Genomic DNA, 20,672 nt, shown 5'->3' on the forward strand with positions numbered 1-20,672 from the left:
GTTCTTTTTGTTTGAGACCATCTAAGGTTTGTCTTGTGGATGTACCTTATCAGGCAGAAGTGCAAATAAACAGGATTTGCAGTACAACACCTAGAAATCAAAAATTCTTTATTTGGTGTTAGATACAAGCATGAAATGAAATAGTATAGGCCAGCAGCCTCATTAAAAGGCAAGACAGGATTTAATAAGACATTTAAATCTTCTAAAGCTCTGAACTGTTAAAGTTCCATATCCAGTAAATCCTAGGATATGGGTGCCTAGTATTTTGTGTAAAAACTAAGCCATCTTGCTTTGGTAAAGTAAGAACTTTACACTAAAAACCATATATAATTTAACATTTATCACTTAATATTATGTGAGCTATGTTTGGTTTGCTGTGTGAACTATAATGTTAAAGCTTAAAATTGATTCCAGAGCTCTTATAGGCATGATGTTTATTTTTAGAAATAAAAATACTCAGAGGAAAAAGAGTAAACTGCACAGCTTACACTGGAAAGCTACTGCTTCCAACAGTATTCTCCCCAGAAGCTGCCATTTTAGAAAGTATCTTTTTTTAAATGTCAGTGAGATACAGCCTAAGGGTGCAACACTTTACAAAACATGTATATTAACCAGGTTTAATATGCACTAATATAGTAAGGGTGTAAGTATAAGAAAATTATAAAAACCTGGCAATCCTGATTATAATGAAGGTATTCTTCCCTTCCTCATGGGAAGGGGACAGCATAAGACAATTTGTTAAAGAATAAAACTGTGCTTACTGCTGCTTAACCACTGACACATGACCAAAATGATCACATGAACTAGTATAAACAAAGGGCCACTCTTGTATACAAAGGGAAAAGGACTGGAAAATCTTAAAACATGATACATAGCGAGCTATAACATGAAAATCTTTAGACCCTACAACCTTTTTAAAACTAAGCCTAGGCTTTTCTAGTACATAGCAAACTTAATTATTTTGTACTTTTAACTCAGAGATGAGCCAGGGATGTATAATTTTGCAATGAGCATCTATTTGAACCAAAAGTGTCAGGACAATATTTTTTCCATGCAATTCTAATTCCATGAAAGACAGTACACCTCTCCTCTCACACCTCTCCTCTCTGTAGGATTTTTGGCTTGCTCTTGTGCATTAACTGCCCTCTGAATTAGAGCCTTGGTTTAGTTTTCTTATTTAGTTTTTAAATGTGCATTTGACCAATGTCCCTTAAATAGGGAAGATTTATGTATAGGAAAATAAAGCACTTTTACCCTTGGAATTTCAGCCCTGGGTTCTGATCAGATGACCTATTTTGTGTTAATTTGCACTTCCAGGATAACATCCCCTTTCTAGTTGGAAATCACTATAGATATTTTTACTTACTTATATGAGTACAACTGGAATGTCACTCCCTACCAGCAGTTTGAGTTTGGCTACCTCCAGAAACACTAACTTATTTCCACAGCTCCATAAAAGCCCCATCTCTTACCTGATCAGTTGTTATGACACTGTAAAAATGGTATGCAATACTTGTGGTTCTCTCTTCCCTCTTGAACCCTCTGCAAGTCTCTTCTCTTTTGTCTCCAGCTAAGCAATGACAACAGGATTCCTAATCTCTTGTTCCATACCTCTTCCCCACCATACAAAAGCAGCACAGGGGAAGAATTAATTAACATACAAAAATTAGCACCAAGGCTGAAGGTTTCCTTGATGAGCTTCACAGGAAGAAAGAACTACATTAATATTCATATTTTTTTCTTCTCATGCAAGTCTTCTGGAAGCAATGTGGATAGCATTGTAGTATCCACACAAAAAAAGGTAGAACTCCAGAAAGGCAGACTTTAAGTTCATAATTTTAAAATCTAATTTTACAATTCAAGTTCTTAGTTGTACCTTGTAAGAGTTTAAGAACAAGATATTAGTATTCTAAACTTCAAATGTTCAGGATAGTTTAGGAAAAAAACAGTGGGGTTCAGTTTGTACTTTACCAGGTATGCTTCACCAGACATTTTTCCCTAGTTGATTTCTTAGTCAGAAGTAAGAGGTTAAATAGAACTCCTCCTGTGATTGTTCTCCATGAGCCCCTGCCCCTGCACTAGAATTACAAAACACACAGAAGATGCACAGTTCTGTTCACATATACATACTATCATCATGACACCAGTGCTAAACAAAACATCAGGACCAAGAAAAATTCGAGAATGCATGTCAGTTGACAGCCATTTGAGAGATTTAAAAGCATTTTTCTGAACTTGTAAATTCTTAAATATCTTAAGAGATACTTAAGAATTATGATAAAATAGGATATGTGAACTTCAATAAAGATGAATTCTCCAATTTGATGTGTTACAAAATGTTAACTATGGGTCTAACCCTACATTGAAAATCAGTTGTGTAAACACCTTGTCAGAATGTGTCAAATTAAGAAGGAAAAACAAACAGCCACCTCTTACTGACACTGCCAGTGGTTTTGTAATATATGGCATAAATATAAACTGTTGTGCAACAAACACGACAAAGCCTACCTCAGTTAAATTTTAGTTTATATGATAAAAAAATAAAATATTAAACTGCTTGTAGTGCAACATTCTATCATCATATATAAGCATACCATGCTTTGTAAATTTACTGTTACATTATTTACAGTATATAGCAATGCTTTCAAATAAAGATGAAAGAACAAAAGTAGGCAACGGAAAATGTTTACATACAGGTATCACCTTAACATTGTCCACTGAATTATCAGGTTTGCTTTACAGGCTTTTGTGTCACATGGACAATCCTCCACCCATAGCACACGGCGCACCTTTCTGTCAGCAGTCATCTGCTCTGTCTGTATATAGCGGAAAGGCGTGTTTAAAAACTGCATAGCTCTCAAATTTTGTTTCTTCAAACGCCATTTACATGGACAGCTGAAAAATACATAGGAACTCCATCACTTACCCACACCAATCAATGTAAAATCTCGAGAGCTGAAACAAGATCAATAAACAGTCACTGCTGTGGAGTCACACAGAATTGGACTAAATGAATGCCCCTTTTAGCAGTCTCTTAGTTGAAGGAAGGTGTTTTATAGGAGGAAAAAAAGGGACGAAAGCAGTTAAAGGATTCTCAAGCATTATTTAAAAATTCTGGGCTTTAATTGGGAGCTAAGCTCCTTGAATATAGAACAAAATATGAGAACACATAATTGAATGTGGCCTTATTTAACGTTCTGTAAAGCTTCTGCTGGCAGTTTGAGTAATGCTGCCGTGCACTGCCCAAATGGATAAAAATGAATACAGTAAGACTGACGTAGTAACTATGCTTCCAGTAATAGCTTAATTTGATATCACTGCCCTCATGTTAGAGAAGTAAGGCTTAATGTGGCTGGAAAAACTTATACACAGCAATTCTTTAATTACCCTCAGTGACTAAGGGGGAAAGTAGGAAAAAAACAGTCAGTGGAAGCTTGAAATCCAGTACTACCTTTCATTTCCAAGTGTCAGTCTTTAAATTTCATTTTTTTTCAGAAAATACTATCTAATAGCTTTGGACAAGATACTGCACCCATGCATTCTGTAAATTCTCATTCCTAGTAATATTTATTCACAATACCATGGAAATGATTCACTTTTTCTACAGTGCATTAGGCAAGTATCAGAAGAACAATGCGTTTCAGATATACAGAATTTTTAAATGTTTTCCGCAGCATTCCTCAGAGTAAAAACCTCAAATACATCAGTGGGGAATAACAGTCTTGTGTAAACCTCTACTGTGCATTATTTCATTAGATTCCATGCTGCTGCTTTTACAGGCTGTGAAACTGAAAATGCCGAGCAGTTGGTATAGCCCATTTATGAAATATAGTAATTTACCAAACACCCTGAGATTTTTGTAAATAACTTACCTTCTGTATCTAAAGTGAGTATTTGGAATTTTGTGCTTTGCTTCTTTAACACCCACATTCTTGAGCACTTTGTGCTTGTGCTCTACGTGGTGATCTCAGCTGTCTCAAGGCAGCGTCTCCATACTGAATACCTGAGCCCATTCTTTCTGGATCTAACTCTCCTGAGGAGAAACAAAATGGTCACAGAAGATGGATCACTTACAAATAATACATTCCAATTTAAACGACAACATCAGATACAAACATAAAATGATGTTCTGCTCTAGTTACGGAGAGATCTATTGCAATTCTGTTTATTTTTAGGCAACTCTAGAACTGTGCTATTTTCTTCTGTAATTACAACCATGTGCCCTTAATCATAATGACAAAGCAGTTCGAGCTAGGCTGCAACAGAAAAGTGTTTTTGCGCTACTTCTAACAAAGGAAATACCTAAAATGTGTTCTGCAAACACTGTTTCATGTTAAAAGACACCTGCTCTCAGAGACTAACAAGCGAGCACTGTAATACTAAGCCAAACAGAAATGGATCAATTTGACAGTAAGATTCCGTAAAGCACTGCCCCCGGAGGAAATGGCCTCAGCTTTCCCAGCTACTGCTAATCCGTTTCTGTGGCTGGTTCACTTCACACCCAGTGCCTTCAGAAATGTTCTTCCATTTCTTACTCCATGGTGAACTGACCAAGATTAGAAATGTTTAGGTAAAAAAAAAAAAATCCCTCTGAATAATTCAGATAACTTATTCAGGTTCATTGCACATATCTGCTCCCCTGTGAGTCGGCAGAAGACGCCACGTTGAGCAGAGCAGTTGATAGCTTGAGGGTAGGGCTACCATTCAGAAAACACCTTGACCAAACTAGAGGAACCATTCCAGCAGGAACCTCATGACATTCAGCACCTACATGTGCAGAGTACTGTATTTGTGACAGAACAACCCCAAGCACCGGTACAGACTGGGGACTGACCAGCTGTTACACAGCAGCCCTGCCAAAAAAGACCTGGGGGTCCTGATGGACAAGCTGACCACGAGACATAGCACACACTCATGACAAAGGGGGTAAACAATGCACAGGGCTGTGATAGCAAGAGTGTAGCCAGCAGGATGACAGAAGTGATTATTTCACTCTGCTTGGCACTTGCAAAGCCACATTGAGAGCCCTATGTCCAGCTCCGCATTCCACAAATGCAAGGAACAAACTGGACAGAGTACAGGAGAAGGCCACTGAGACAGTTGCAGGCTGAAGCACACTACGTTCAGGCAGAGGCTAAGAAAGCTGTGTTTGTTCAGCCTGGAGGAGAGAAGGCTAAGAGAGAATCTAAATGCAGGACTACAGGATCTTAAAAGGGTCTAAAGGCTAGGGCCAGACTGCACTCAGAAATGCACAATAAAAGGACAAGAGGCAATAGACACAGGATGCACAATGAGACCTTCTGAACGTCTTGGGGCATCTCAAAATATGCCTTGATGTGCCCTGGGCAACCTGCTCCCACTTTAAAGCTGACCCTACTTGAAACAGGAGGCTGGATGTCCAGAGGTCCTCTCCAGGCTCAATTTTTTCATGATTCAGTGCATGTGTGATGACACAAGGGAAAGGACAAACAGCTCACATAAAGCAGGACTCATTTTTGTCATATTAATGCCTCTTTAAATCAGTCATGGAAATACAGTACCATGACTAACTAGCCATACTCTGCTTTTTTTCTGTTACCTTTTTTTTTAAATGAAGGTTGCTATTTGGCATTTATTTGGTGCAGTAATCAGGAAACTCCTGTGAAAATACTGCATTCTTTTCACACAATTTTGTTTGGCACTCAAAATGTGTAATTAGAGTCTGAGATACTTTTCAATATAGCCCATTCTTAAAACTTGGAAGACATCGGACAGCTGATGGCAGACAAAAATCAGAACAACAGATTAGCTCTAATGACACAACACTTGGGAGTCTGTTTCTGATAGAAACCTGCCCACTTGCATTGAGAAGCTTCTGGTATATTTCTAGATCTACAAAAGAAAAAATGATTTCAACTGGGAGCTAGGGAGGTCACTTCAGGGAATACAGTTGCTAGGAAACATCCCCGGCATCTTCTGTGTTAGTGTTCAAATTCTCTTGACCACATTTTCTGCTATATAAGAGAAGCAGAAATAAAAGGTATGCCTGCCCTCATGCTAGGTTTTTATTCTGCATTGCTAAATCTAATGTCATGCTTCACGTCTGTATGGACATAGCAACCCACAGAATGCACTGCCCATACTCTGAGCTGACTATTAAGGTAAATGCCATGTCAAAACATCCATAATCCACCCCTCTCCTCCTTTTAGGTATACAGATCTGACTTGAACGTTCATTTCTATTAAAACATATGGCTATAAATCAAACTGGTTATTTTACTACAACTAATTAGCATTAGATGCTGAAACTTACACATATACTTTTATTTTTCAGGGAAAAATAAAAATCTCTATTTACCTGATTCAATTTTATTGAGTATTTTTCTTGCACACTGTACAAAGGCCTCTTCAACGTTTTCCCCTGTTAGTGCACTTGTTTCCAAGAACATCAGCTCTGCATTTGACACCAGAAAAACAACCTCAAAGCAAGTCTGAAATATCTGATATAGCAATTCAAACAAAAATTGATACTAACAATAACTCTTCTTAAACTTGAGGAGAGCTATCCCCAATAGCATGGTCCTGAAAAAAATCTGTTTTTGAAAGCAAAACTTCTAAAACCACAAACACTTCCTCTGAAATTTACACAAACCTAGAAAGTCAGAGTCCAAACACAATAACCTAGGATGCGCATGCAAAATAGCACGTGAAACCGAAGAGCTTCATATAGTTTCCTGTTAATAGGAAACTATATGCAAGGGGTCAGCCAGCAACCATAGTAAAATACGTGGTAGAAGAGACTTCATAATCAATTTGCAAACTGAAAACAGATTTTACTGTTAGCAGGATTGTAGCATAGAAGCTCAGAATGAGACTGGCTTTAGCTGCCACAGAAACGTGTCTTGAAAGACTGAAAATTCTGGATACTACAGACCAGGTAACAGTCCTCTGGATCTACGCCATATATTGAACTGTTTCTCATGAGTAAAACGTATTGCTTTCATCTGAAGCCAACACCATCCAACCTGATCTACAATGTAGAATATCTACCAGAAGCTGAAAACTAGGAAATATTACTCTATTTTCTCTCCAGCCCATTGGTGGCAAGGTAACACCTGAGGCTGTATTACACTCCCTACAGAATATATTGCCCATTCAAGTAGCACCTATGACTGGAAGAATCACTGGTAATAGAACTTAAATAGTACATGCAGTTCTCATTACAGACACTGTCCTTTCCCTCTGCCTCATCTACTAACAGGATTATCTCTTCCGTAGACACTTGACAAGTTACAGTGGGCCAACAAAGTATTCCCTGTCTGCACAAAAAATAAATTGTTTTAAATATAAGACATCGTTCATCATTACATGATGATTTTGTACTACTTACCATTTTCTTGTGCAAACCGGGATGCTTCTAAAAAAGTAACTTCACGATCTGCATCAAGATCCTTTTTGTTTCCACACAGTATTATTACAATATTTTGACTTGCTAACATTCTTGCATCTGTCAACCAATTAGTAAGCGCATTGTAGGTTTCTCGGCTGCGAAGAAAATAACATCCCATATTAGAATACACTCATTTCTAGCGAACAGATCACCGAGCTAAAGCTTAGAAGGCAAATCAAATTTGTGGCAAGCCACAAACTGCTGCTAGTCAGGCAAGTCACTTACACAGCAATAAACTGGGAAGCGTATCAAGTTCTTTCATGAAACTATTTAAAAGCTTAAAGTTTTTAAAAAGCAAAAGTGAAATTAATCAGCCAATTTCTTTTCAGCAGTATTTTATATATTCAAGGTCAAGAAACATGCTAGCTGTGTACATGTGCTGTGGGATCCTTTAGAAAGGAATGCCTCTCAGCTTACTTTCCTTGCGTTTATGGATATTCTGTTCCACTGCCGTACCTCCTTTCATTAGATAGCCATTCTGATTAATACATTCTGATTCAGACACCAGGTTCTATGAACCATGTTTTTTGCTAAAACACATACAGATATTCCAGTTGCAGCTATAAAGCTCTCTGAAAGTTGGACCTCTTCTAAAATACCACTAATATGGTTTAGAGTGACAACCCCAGATGAAAGGGGCGCAGATGACGAAACAAAGAAAAAAGCAAACAAAAATCCATAGTTCATGATAGTCAGACTACTTGTCGTCTCTGAGAGGTAGCAGCCTGCTTGCTATTACTCACTCAAAAAACCCCACAGGTCGGAGTAAGTCAAAATAAATAACAAAATACTCCATTAATTTGAAAGGCTAAAATTTTAAGTGCTAATCTAGTTTCAGCCTTCTGTACATGAAATTTAGGGCTAACAGAATGAGTTATTGTTTAACATGGAATTCATCTGATACTTAAGTTTCAGATGGGATTATAATAATTAACTACACTTACAGAGAGACTTGCTGACCTGAAGTTTCACATTTGTTTTAAGACCAATTACATTGCAAGCAGTTATGCACACACCATTAGTCACTGTAGTGGTGGTCAGTGCTGAAGCCTTCAAGAAACAGGACTGACAAATGCATCCAGCTGACCTTAAGTACAAAACACTGATTTCAAAGACTGCTCAGAGGAGAACAGTACACTCACAGGACAAAGAGCAACAGACCTAGCCAAGTCATTATTAACCAACATGAAACTTAGCTGACAAGTATCAGTCAATGGTGGCCAGAAAAAAAAATGTGTAAGTGTGCAATGGTATGGTCTTCTATTGGCTGCCTATAACATTAATAAATAAATAAAAAATACGGATGAACAGGTTTTGGGGGGCTATAATTAAGGAACACATAGGTAGAACTAGCTTCTCCAGAAGATGACTTGTTATACCAGAACACTAACAAGCAATTTCCACAAATAGGGGTGTACTGCCCTGGTTAAAAGTGGCTCAAGTCTGCTCTAAATTTCTGTTGCACCCTGCCAATGCCAGGTTATTTGTTTTGAAGGCTATGAAATTAAGCAACGTAGATCAGGCCAGAGGCTTGTTTTAGCTTTGTAAAATCATGAATGTAAAAGATATTTTAAGAAGAGAACAAGACATGCACAATGATCCTTCCCCAATTTATTCAGTTTCCAACAGTTGGTGGTTACAGGCTTCGTAAGCCAGTGGCTGCGATTAGTCCACCAGGATTACAACAGCTACTGGTAAGCCCATTCCCATCTATTTTTCTAACCCTTACACTCTGCTTACATTTATGGCATTCATAGTATCTCACGTAAGCAAGTCCCAAGACTTGAGTACACACTAAAACAGTAATATTTTTCATATTTTTCTTTTCTTCCTGTCCATTCTCTGTTAGAGGATTAGATACTTGGGCAGTATATACTTATTTGTTAACTATATCTGATAGCCAATAAACAAAATGCAGTAGTTTTCTTACCTGGTTATATCATAGACAAGCAAAGCACCTGCAGCGCCTCTATAGTAACTTCTTGTTACAGACCTGAAATAGAATTACAGATATCCATTTCTGTTTGTACCGGGTCTGGCTGGGACGGAGTTAACTGTCCCTGCAGCAGCCCGTACGGTGCTGTGCTCTGCACGTGTAGCTAGAACAGCCCTGGTATCACACCAGTGTTATCTCTCTTGCTGAGCAGTGCTGGCACAGCAGCAGGACTCCCTCCGAACCACCCCAGAGCCAGTGGGCAGGAGGTGGGGAGGGGACATCACCAGGGCAGCTGACCCAAACCGACCAAAGGGATAATCCATAGCGTACGGTGTCACACTCAGCAATAAAAGGTAGAAAAGGGGACACAGAAGGGGGCTCTTGCTATAAAAATGCCTGTCCTCTCAAACAACCACTATACGCATGCAGTGAGACCCTGTTTCCCAAGATGTGGCTGAACATTGCTCACCAATGGAAAGTGGAGATTGTTTTTCTCTCTCTCTTTGCTTCCACATGACCTTTGCGTATTTTTTCCTCTTTCTTTTCTCTTTAATTAAATTATCCTTATCTCAAACTGAGGGCCTTTTTTTTTTTTCCAAAATATTTTCTCCCCTCACACCCCTTTCCTTTGACAAGTGAGAGAGCAGCGCAGTGGAGTTTAGTTGACCATCGGTGCAAAACCACCACACTGTTAAATCTCTGTTGTTTCAGATCTGGGTTAATATAATGCAAGCTACACTATGAAACGTTTATTTATTTAAATAAAACATGATTTTAAACATAGTAAGCTATGCAGCAGCAGACTATTTATAACTAGGCTTTTGACAAAGCATTTTCAATGAACATAGCCATCCGGGGATTCCTAAAGTCCATTAGCCCTACTTATAAGCAGGGATAAAAAAAGAAACATCATTGAAAGTAATGATTGAAGAAACAACATTTAATAAAATGGCTGAAAAGTGCACCTGAATCTCTCTTGTCCTGCTGTGTCCCATATCTGCAATTTTACATATTTACCACCAACGTTTATGATCTTTGAACCGAATTCCACTCCTATTGTATGATTTGAATCATCTTTGACTGAAAAACAAAAAATAGAGTTGTTATTTGGAGAGTATTTAGGGTAAATGAGTAGTTGTCACAAAATCCAGGTTAGGTATGATCCAAACTCTTCAGTGTTCAAATTATCAGCTACTTTTTGAGCAAACAAAAATCAGTGCAACTCATAAGCCTACTGCCATCATGCAGAAAAAAGCATTTATTACATTTTTTGAACATCCTATTGAATTCAAAATTACTAGAATGACCTACCTTAATCAAGCCATTCCCATTAATGAATGGCAAGACAACTTCCGTTACATTTTATTCAGCTGTTTTCTAATACTTTGACACAATATAAAATTAAAGAAAAAGCAAAACACAAAATGCCAGTCTTGCCCATGAATAAGCAAGATACATTTTTTCTTTCGAGCATGAAGTTAAGGCACTTGCTCTATGCAGACTGTTGATAGCACAGATTCTTAGCAGTATGTAACTGCCCATATCAGAAGCGAGGTCATGGTTCAAGTTCATAGATTCATGCGCAGTTCCTTGGTAATTACACATTATCATTCTAGAGGTGTTTCTCAAAAGAATTATAATTCAGTTGAGAAAGATAAATCTTTGGAGAACTCCTATTGTAATCATGTATACTTACACTTCTTTTCAATAAACTGGTGTAGCAAACAGGATTTTCCAGTTCCAGCATTTCCTATGACCAAGAACTTAAACAGGAAATCTGAAGATTGAAACAAACAAAAATTGCTAACTTTTAGTAAGAACTCACATTTTTGTCTTAAGACCAAGTACCCAGGCCATCTACTGTCTAGTAGCTGTTATTTCACGGAGAAGAGAATAGAGGGCAAAATAATGAGAAATCTGAAGAATACCCCAGTGTATTCAATAGCGAGGTTAGAAATAAGAGCTAAGAATGCTATTTGTTTATGGAGATACAAGAATGACAAGAGGAGATTAAATGGCTGAATTACAAGGCATATGGTTGGCTTGTATATCAGCAACCTGTTTTAAGGGCATATAAGCTATCAACTAGAGTCAGTACAAATGCCCTGTATCATGACATTAACTCTAAAAAAAAAGTACAAAAACGTCTAGATTTTAAAAAAATGTATTTAGATTATTTTCCGCTTTTAATGCATGTATGATCTGGAACAACTAGAATGTTTTTCCTGTGTATTCAGAGGCAAGAAGTATTTTTTATTCTGGAATGGCTGCTTTCACTTTTCCTCTGTATGATAACTGAAGATACAGTTACTTCTGGCACTTTGCCTACTTATGAACCATTTACATCAGTGTTCATTTAGCAAGGGAAGTATTCAAGATGTCATTTGTATTGTTATCTATACAGTTTGATACTACCTCTCCAGGTCTACTCTCAGGGTGGCTAAAGACTGAAGAAAGCCTCCTTGTCTTATCACTCTCAAACATTTACACTGATAAACTGTGATTAGAAGGTTTACAACTACTTCCCCAACACCGAGCCATCAAGACAACTGTTAAAGTTCTTGCGTGATTCACTATTTATTTTTCCACCAGCAGTTCTTTTTATAGCCCTCTTTGCTTTATTGTGCAGTTCCTTATAAACATAGTAAAACATCAAATAAGCATGCAATGAAAAGAATTAAGCTTGCAATAGCAACAAAAATAAAAACTTAGCATTAGTTTTGACTATACCAAGCAAGTCAAAGCACCGATACATGAATCTTTCAGAACCTTGTTTGAACCTTTAGCTTTACAGGTCGAATTTAACATGCACAAAGAAGTCTACCTGCTCATTCTGTTTCGAGCAGGAACTGTTATTTGTTATGGTGCATCATAAACATCTAGCAATGCCAAAAGCAAAAAGCAAGTGGCTATGAATCCTGGCAAAGTCCACCATTCTTTGTCTTCAGTTGTTTTCCAAATTTTGCTATCTTTAAAATGAGGTATTGTTTTACCAAAGGTTTCTGCTGTTTTTCACTCTACCTCTGCATGATTTTCCTGTTCCAAACGCTGTAACAGGCTTTGGTATGGACTCTGTTCTGCTTGTCTCAGAAAGAAGAGATTGCTTTTTTTGCTCACAAGTATGACCATTTACACACACTAGACATTCTGTTCCAAACTCCTCTCATTCTTCACGCCCCCACCCAGCTGCTCATGCTTTGTAGCTGAAAAAGACCGTAAGAAAAGGGATTTTGGTTCAGGCTGTGAAATGTGTACTGGTTCTTCCAGTAAGGAAGGACCCTTCGTGTCATCTCAACTGCAAAACACACTGAAACTCAGAATACTTCATTCTCCAGACTGTAACAAATCTTCACCGTTAGTATGAAATGTACGTATATCATTAATGGCCCCAAAGCATTAGGTTAGGAAAGCCAAATGTCTCTTTTTATGGACAAAACAGCACTAGTTAGCTGCCTTGGGTACCTTTCCATATATTTAAACCACCGTGGGTGTGTGTAATCTCACTGATTTTACCACTTTCAAAGAGTTCCTCAAAATGCAAGATGTTCTGAGACACAGTTGCAACGAAAATAATCTGCTTCTTGTCTCCGCAGTTTCTTCCAAATATAAATTTGAAATCCAGTTAAAACCGGTTCTACTACATAACTGGCAAACGCTGCTTGTCAGAATTTCGTGTTAAAAACGACTATAAAAATCAAGCCTACCTTTCTTTTGTCCATGGACAACTCATACCATGGACAGTAGTTTAACAGCTACTGTCAAGCTGAAAGAGGAAAAGAACGACAGCAAATCTCTGTTCCTACACTAGTTTTTCCTGTCATTTTAAGCCCTGGTTGTTAGATGCGGTTGATGAAGCCGTATTTTGCCATCCACAAAACCCTGCTGAGCGGCACAATTGAGGAGCTGCTCTGTTCTGCACAGGCAGGCTTCAGGCCAGCGAGGAATTCAGAGCCAACAGCGTCACTGGCAGGGACCGATATGGAAGGGCCTCAGAATAGCATCGGATTTTTCCTGAGGTGCTTCAGATTTTGCTCTGAAAGCAGAGTGATACTGGAGATTTCATATCACATTCCTCAAATGGATACCGTACGCTAACAGCACTTTACAGATAGATTCCTAACTCCTACCAAAATCCTATTAGGCCAGACAACTTTAGGAGTTTTTGTTTTGTTTTTGTTTTTTTTTTCCCTACAGAAAAATCATTTGGATAGATGATGATTCAATACCTGCTTTCTCGGTAGAAAAAAAAATGCTTCCATCTGCCAAAACAGCAAACCGGTTTTCTAATGTGAAACTTGAAAGTGCAGTTTCATACTGTAATCAAGTGAATTGTAAAGAAGAGAAGTGTTTTAGTCTCCTACAGAATGGAAAAAGCCAAGCCCTCTATTAAAAAATTTATACCAGAAAATCTTTCACAACATGCAGACTCGTACAGTAAGGAAAGTAATGTTTTGCAGTTATGTTCACAAAGGTACTTCTATCACTTGAAATTATTTTATGTCGATTGCTCACAAGAGCAAAAGGCTCTCAATCAGACTTAACGTTAATAGCTTTCCCACAAGCACCGGATAACACGTTTCAGGAAATCTGGAATACTTTGCACATGTAATCAGCAGCAAGGAAGGACAAGAAAAAGCATTTGCCAATACCAAAAGTCACAAATATCCATATTTAATGAGTTGGGAGCTTTTTAAAGTTATCAGCCCAGACTATCAATGAATAAAGTGATACCATGTAAGAAGAGGGAAAATATTTTTTCAGTTTGTTGTTGTGGAACTTCTTTCTTACAGCGTCATTCTGCATGATAATGGCAACCATATCAGTAACATGTTTATAACTTTCTTTGTTTGATTTAGGACATGAAATATCTTCTCTTTGAACTGTGTGGATGTCTCAGAAAATGCAGCATTGTTCAGAAACAGAAACTGAATGAGACAGGCTAAAGAAGCTATGTGCCCACACTGCAACTCATACTCAGGAAAACCTTCCATATAATAATTCTGTGCAATTTCACTGAATGCAACTCATATCCTAGTGTTTGTACCATTGCTTATTGTTCTAGTTTTTCTTTTTGGCCTCTTCTCCCAGAGGAGTTAAGTCACTTTGTTTACAGCTTGCTTTTATTTATTCATTTTTGTGATTGACAAAGAAGCTCTGAGCTCCGGCATTCCAGTCGGCTGCCAAGGCTGTCACCCTAGAGAAGTTTTTCTTATGAGCTCTGTTGTTCCTCCTTCATGGAGAAGCTGAAAAGAAACATCATTCCCATGCTAAAAATGCTTGCTATCATGCTGGTTACTAAAGCGATCTAGAAAAGTTAAAGCACTCTGCCTGTAAATAATGTCTTCATTATGTAGAAAGGATTTCGAAAGAAAACTGAACTCTGTGCCAGAAGGAAAAAGGGTAACAAGACATTCACTAGAGAAAGCATGAAGAGAAGAAAGATAGCATAGCATGGCTGTTTAAGGAAATAAGGCAGCGTAAGGAGTCAACTTACTCCCCTCTGTGAGCTACGTGCCCCACCTGATCCCACACTGCACACAGTGCCAGGGAGCAAAGCAGCTGGACGGATCCTTGCTTCCTAGCACAGGTGAAAAGGACTCAGTAAAACCACGGCTCCACCCCAAAGCAGCACCGGCAGCCAAACTGCTGTACGCCGGGGGGAATGAGGGAGGCTGAGGGGGAAGGAGAAGGGAGACAATAGTGGGCTTTGACTCAACCACCACGGCAGACCAAAACCAGACGGCTGATGTGGAAACCACCCCAGGCCATCCAACCTCCTTCTCTGCCTGAAGTTTACTCCAGCAGAAGGGATAATCGAACTGCTTCTGAACTACTGCAGCCTAGCCTTTAAAATGTAATGTGAAATGAATCGTTTTCTATACTCTTCTTAATACAGGAGGGGAAAAAAAGACCAAATTGTATCTTCAATCACAGCTCAGGCTTCTTCCAACTGCCTGGGAAAGACTAGAACATAGATTCATTAATGCTGACCCTTTGGAAACTCACATTCATGCCAGTTAAAAAAAAGAATTTTCCTGATAGTTAGACATCTTTGATTTTGCATAAATTTGCACAAGGGAAGAGTGCTCTGAAGCACTCCTACTAGCATATGGTTTTCTCTCTAAGTGAGAGGAAAGAGGAGCTATTCTCCCTGCTTACCCCTTTCTCCAGCAGTAACAATTTCCAAGATAAACAGGTAGAACCGATAAACTTGGCTCTGTTCCAGGTGGCGCAGAGACTGCTTGAAAGAGGGCAGCTTTGCTTCGTGCCCTGAGCAATCAAATAAGCTTTGAAATAAACTGAAGAACAAGGTGACAAATGCAAAGACCATCTGAGAAGTGCGTGCAGGAAGGGGAGGGAGGGAGGACAAGGAGAAAAGCATGAATCAAATTGCCTAGACCAAGAAGAAACACTTTTTTGATGACAGAAATATCTCTGATAGTAAGAGATTGATAAACTAAACCAGACTGGCAGCAGTAGATATTAATGGAGAAAACAGAAGGAAGTAGGGACTGAAGAGATTTGAGTGGAATCTAACACATCACATTTTCTCAAAAGGTAGTACCACCTTTCCTCTAGCCTTCTACCACCTAAAATCCAAAGGTCACTTTTATTTACCCGTGAACGGTAAGACACTGTAAAATCAGTCCATATTTATCATGTGAAAATGCTTACGTTTTGCACTGGGAAGCAGGAGAAAGCCTGCATGTATTCATAGTAGCTATCTATGCAGAGGCCACTGCATCTCAGAAAGCACGAGTTATTCAAAGGAAAATTATTTTAAGAGATTTGTTTCCACTGTTACAGCAGATGCACATTTTACGGTGACCCTCCTCTCCCAACAGCAGCAGTAAAAAGTTCTTCCTAAATTTAATCTCAAAATTCATGGAATTTTCTCTTCACAATTACTTTAGTTTTGTTCCTGGCACTTTGTAAGGGAAAGAAATTGATTGCGTAGGATCATACTACAGCAGCGGAAATCCCAACTTGTTCCAATATACCTCAACTGAGTATCCTGGCAGTCTCCTTTTATCACTCCAAACAGAGCTGAAAGCTGGGGGAGGATGGAACAGCACACACTGAGGAGCAAAATCCCAAACATGATCCTTATTAATTATTCATTTTATTATACCCTGCTTCCCAGAGCAAACTTTGAGCCATCACATTCCCATGCTAAAACACTATAGAGAGGGGAGACAGCACTGTTCTGGTGATATATTTGCAATAAACCACAGTTAGATGTTTGTCTGATTGAACCTCATTTGACTTATAAGTACTGTAAAGACTTCTTTCTACCAGTAGAAGAAAGATGCAAATAAATTTAGAACAGTTGTGTGAAGCAGCCATTAAGATTTAAAAAAACATACGCAGTATTTTCCCTATCTGTCCATTTCACAATCTGCTCCAGAACCCGGCACTCAAGTTCCACAGGTCTCCAGCCTCCAGCACTCCACAGGTAGTGATATCAAGCTAGCAAAGTGTTGCAGACAATGTTAAATTCACTCTCATATTTAATTCAGTTACAACTTTTCATTCCCCACTGCTACCAACACGACAATTCGTGGGCAACAGGTCCACTGCCACGCAAGGTTTGTTTCCACCACCCCCACACCCTACTGGAGAAGGGGCGTATGCTTAAAGATCATTTGTATTCATGAAGATAGTCCAAGGAGCCTGGGCGGCATCACGTCCAAAGCCTCAGAAAGAGATTAATGAAATAAAACTGTGAAACTGATATGGAGAAGGCTGTCTCTTAAAGACAACTGGCAACAGTAAGAAAGAAGAAGCATCCTTAATCATGGGACCATCACTTCAACTGCAGGTAATTTACAATATTGATTTTAAAGCAGAAGTCCTGCAAAGATCTTCCAGAAACAATGGAATTGAGCATAGCAATTACAGTTTTCAAATCAAAGCTGAGAGTAAAACAACATAACTGGCTATGTAAAGCAGTTTTAATAAACACAAAAATATTTATTTGGGAAAAAAAAAACACTAAAATTAGTATTTCCAAAGTAATTTCAAGGAACCTCAGAGGTCTGCCAAACGATTCTGATACCCAATATATGTTGGAAAGGAAGAGGGTTAAGCAAATTTCTTCTAAATAACTTTTGGAAAAAATACCGTCTGCACTGCTTTCTCAGCAAGCCAAAACATTTGCTTAGATTCCTCTAATTATGATGAAGTGCTATATATAGCTATTCTGCAGTAAACTATTCCAACTGTTCTGGAGTATTACAAAAAAAAAAGGTTGGGGGGGAATACAACATTTACATGTAGTTAGCACACAGACCCCACTCTCTCATGATGCTGAACAGACAACGTACAGTCCCCAAAATAATGGCAACCCAACCAAAGCTGTTAAAACTAATATTGACCCTTAGTTGAGACACGGCAACTAGCCTTTAAAAGTTTCTAGACCTTTCAATGTAAGACTGAAGGCAATTTAAACTGTTGTTTTACACAAACCTGATTTACCTTTCCTTTGTTCAGGTCTAGGAAATGATGAGTAAAATCATTAAGAGGGGAGACAAATATTACACTCCATCCCCTCAGAAGAGCTAAGGGTCATCAAATAAAACTGGCTATCAAGCAGAACTCTTCAGAAAACAAGGAGAGCGCCTTCTGCAGAACAGATGGCATATGTGGGGAGCTCCCTGCCAAAGGATGCTGTGAATGCAAATTTGCCAGAGTTCAAGAAAAGACTGCTCAAGTTCATTGATAAAAGAGCCACCAAGGGTTTCTCAACAGAAACCATACTAAGCTCATGGAAATTTTAAGTTGAAAATAGCTGGAGAATATCAGGGAAATCATCACATGTACTTGCCCTGCTCTTATCCTCTTTCCAAAGCACCAACAGGACACTACAAAAATAGATACTAGTCACTATCTTGGTCAAGACATAGCGTAAACACTGTTAAATTCTATATTATGTCATAACTTAGTTTTTACTCCTCCATCTACTCTAAATCTTGACACTCACGTATTCTAGCTCAGAATTTCTGTAGGTTATTTATGTACATACAGAACAACCACTGAAACTCAGAAGAAACATACACCAAAAAATAAGCAAACAAAATAACATACAACAACTGCAAAACCGTCAAGTTTAAGGTCACATTTTCTAGAACACCAAAACAATCAGAAAACATCAAGAGTTATAGTGGGCTTACAGTTGCTATTTTGCATCACTGGAACAATACAAAAAAAATGTTGAAATGTACTTGTTAAGATATGGCATGAAAATATGGGATTGTAATAGCAAGCAGGCTGGAGCACTGCTGGCATTCTGTCTTCTCTGGTTATCTGTCCATCCATTTGTTTAGAGACCACTAGAAGAGTACAGAAGTGATCCCAGTTCTTGATCACGAGTTCAGACCATGAAAAACTGGTTCAAACTCTTACCTAAATCAGCGAAGCACAACTCGCTACTCCGGTTTTGTGCAAGCTTTGTGTTTCAAGCGCGGAAAAAAGAAGCAGGGTCTCAATGTCCTAATGTCTGCCCCATGCTCTGGGATCATTCTGCCCCCAGCTCTGTGCGCCTGCCATACACTGACCACAGCGGGGAAGGAGACCTTAGCCCCTGATGATCAGGGCGTTGAAAATAAACAGGCTTACACAGCAGAAACAATGAGGCCGGTGAACCCCTAACAAGAACTGCTGGCAATGCTGCCCCCCTCACACCTGGCCGAGCTGCCGCAGGTCACCACACGGCACCCACCCACGCCATCAGTTACTTACCGTGTCCCTGCCCTACCAACAGCAGCCGCACGCCCACCACTAGGCTCAGGCTGTGAGAGCAGGAGGCTGCCCCGGCGGCCCCCAGCCCCTCGGGGCGCTGCCCGCACCGCCCCAGCCCCGCCGCCGCCCCCCAGCTCCTACCGTAGGTCTCGGACATGGCGGCCTGCGACATGCCGGGAGCGCCCCGGCTCCCCGCCGGGCCCGGGCAGGGCGCTGCCGCCCGCGGACCGCCGCCGGGAGGGACGCGGCCGGGCCCCGCCGCCCCGCCCCGCCTCGGCTCCGCCCGCAACGGCCCCGCTGCGCACGCGTGCCCGGCCCCGCGCCATGGCGGGCGGGCACCGCCTCTGTGACGAAACCCTAAGCACCTCAGCGTCCCGCCTTTTGGGTTTCTTAATTTCACTCCTTCCCCAAACCCCTAACGGTTAACACTGAAGTAGACAGATTTTGCCAGATTACTAAAAATGTAACGCTACGTCACTATGAGAACAGGGAGATCTAGACACCTTGCTCTGTACAAACAGGATTTTAGGCTAAATGTAGTACTGATGCCAGGCTCCTCTGCCTCCAGCCACTCCCAATTAGTTAACGTGCACGTGCCAGCACACAAAAAATGTAAAGCTTCCTACAAAAGCTTTTAGTAATACTGAAGAGAAAGATGGGCTGGACGAACAGGAAAGGAAAGACAGAAAAAAAAAAAAAAGGAGACACAAATAGACACAAAGTGTGAACTAGGCTGGAAAATACATTGCTGGTATCTCTCCAGTTTGCAAATATAGGCTACTGTATTTCAATTAAAACATTATTTTTGAGTAACCAAAAAGTAAGTAGCTAGAACTGACCTCATTGGTGTCCATCTGCAGTATAAGGGTGAAGAAAACCAAAAGCCAAATGTTTGTCTTCTGATTTATGGTTTCTGTTGCTTACACCTGCTAGAAACTTCCGTCTCACGTAAAAGCAGATCATGTCAAACTGTGTCTGCAGTTCAGACGTTTAAATACTATCATTTGTTCCTCAAATTAGTTTTACCACAGTTATTGTACCTATATACTTGGTTGTGGTCATAAAGTTGCTGCCCAGAAAGTCATGTTGAGGTTTCTCTATTTTTTTTTTTACTCATTTTTTTTACTCATTTTTTGCTAGTTTTTACTGAATCACAGAATCATCTAGGTTGGAAGAGACCTCCAAGATCACCTAGCCCAACCTCTGACCTAACACTAACAAGTCCTCCACCAAGCCCTATCCCTAAGCTCTACGTGTAAACGTCTTTTAAAGACCTCCAGGGATGGTGACTCCACCACTTCCCTGGGCAGCCCATTCCAAAGCCTAATAACCCTTTCAGTAAAGAAGTTCTTCCTAATATCGAACCTAAACCTCCCTTGGCGCAACTTTAGCCCATTCCCCCTCATCCTGCCACCAGGCACGTGGGAGAATAGACCAACCCCCACCTCGCTACAGCCTCCTTTAAGGTACCTGTAGAGTGCGATAAGGTCGCCCCTGAGCCTCCTCTTTTCCAGCCTGAACAATCCCAGCTCCCTCAGCCGCTCCTCGTAAGACTTGCTCTCCAGA

General features: G+C 39.7%; 2 protein-coding genes across 4 annotated transcripts in view; one reads left to right on the forward strand and one right to left on the reverse strand.

The window, feature by feature from the left end:
• The window catches only part of CCSAP (centriole, cilia and spindle associated protein), a 31,647-nt gene extending 15,257 nt beyond the window's left edge, over positions 1 to 16,390 (forward strand). Inside the window, exon 4 of the mRNA XM_035538578.2 lies at positions 14,222 to 16,390. The gene's annotated coding sequence lies outside the window, so the exon portion shown is untranslated. The remainder of the gene's footprint in view (positions 1 to 14,221) is intronic.
• On the reverse strand, positions 92 to 19,366 carry RAB4A (RAB4A, member RAS oncogene family). 3 transcript variants are annotated; one of them, XM_035538579.2, is made up of 8 exons: positions 19,248 to 19,366; positions 11,062 to 11,142; positions 10,331 to 10,445; positions 9,360 to 9,422; positions 7,370 to 7,524; positions 6,338 to 6,433; positions 3,873 to 4,033; positions 92 to 2,895 (listed from the first exon to the last, which is right to left on the reverse strand). In XM_035538579.2, exons 1-7 carry the CDS (start codon positions 19,276 to 19,278, stop codon positions 3,918 to 3,920), a joined length of 657 nt encoding a protein of 218 aa, XP_035394472.1. In that variant the 5' UTR covers positions 19,279 to 19,366; the 3' UTR covers positions 92 to 2,895; positions 3,873 to 3,917. The 3 variants fall into 3 exon arrangements, with proteins under 3 accessions (XP_035394472.1, XP_035394473.1, XP_035394474.1); XM_035538580.2 differs by having other exon boundaries at positions 92 to 2,955; XM_035538581.2 differs by lacking the exon at positions 6,338 to 6,433.
• Between the last annotated feature and the right edge of the window lie 1,306 nt (positions 19,367 to 20,672).

Source organism: Cygnus atratus, chromosome 3, assembly GCF_013377495.2.
Source record: "Cygnus atratus isolate AKBS03 ecotype Queensland, Australia chromosome 3, CAtr_DNAZoo_HiC_assembly, whole genome shotgun sequence".
Lineage (NCBI taxonomy): Eukaryota > Metazoa > Chordata > Aves > Anseriformes > Anatidae > Cygnus > Cygnus atratus.

Coding starts and splice junctions, on each gene's coding strand:
- RAB4A (XM_035538579.2), bottom strand. CDS start 19,278: ATGTCGCAGGCCGCCATGTCCGAGACCTACG. Junction 9,423..10,330: donor GCAGGACAAGAGAGATTCAG/GTGCACTTTTCA, acceptor ATTCTATTTCAG/GTCTGTAACAAGAAGTTACT. Junction 7,525..9,359: donor CTTGTCTATGATATAACCAG/GTAAGAAAACTA, acceptor TTTTCTTCGCAG/CCGAGAAACCTACAATGCGC.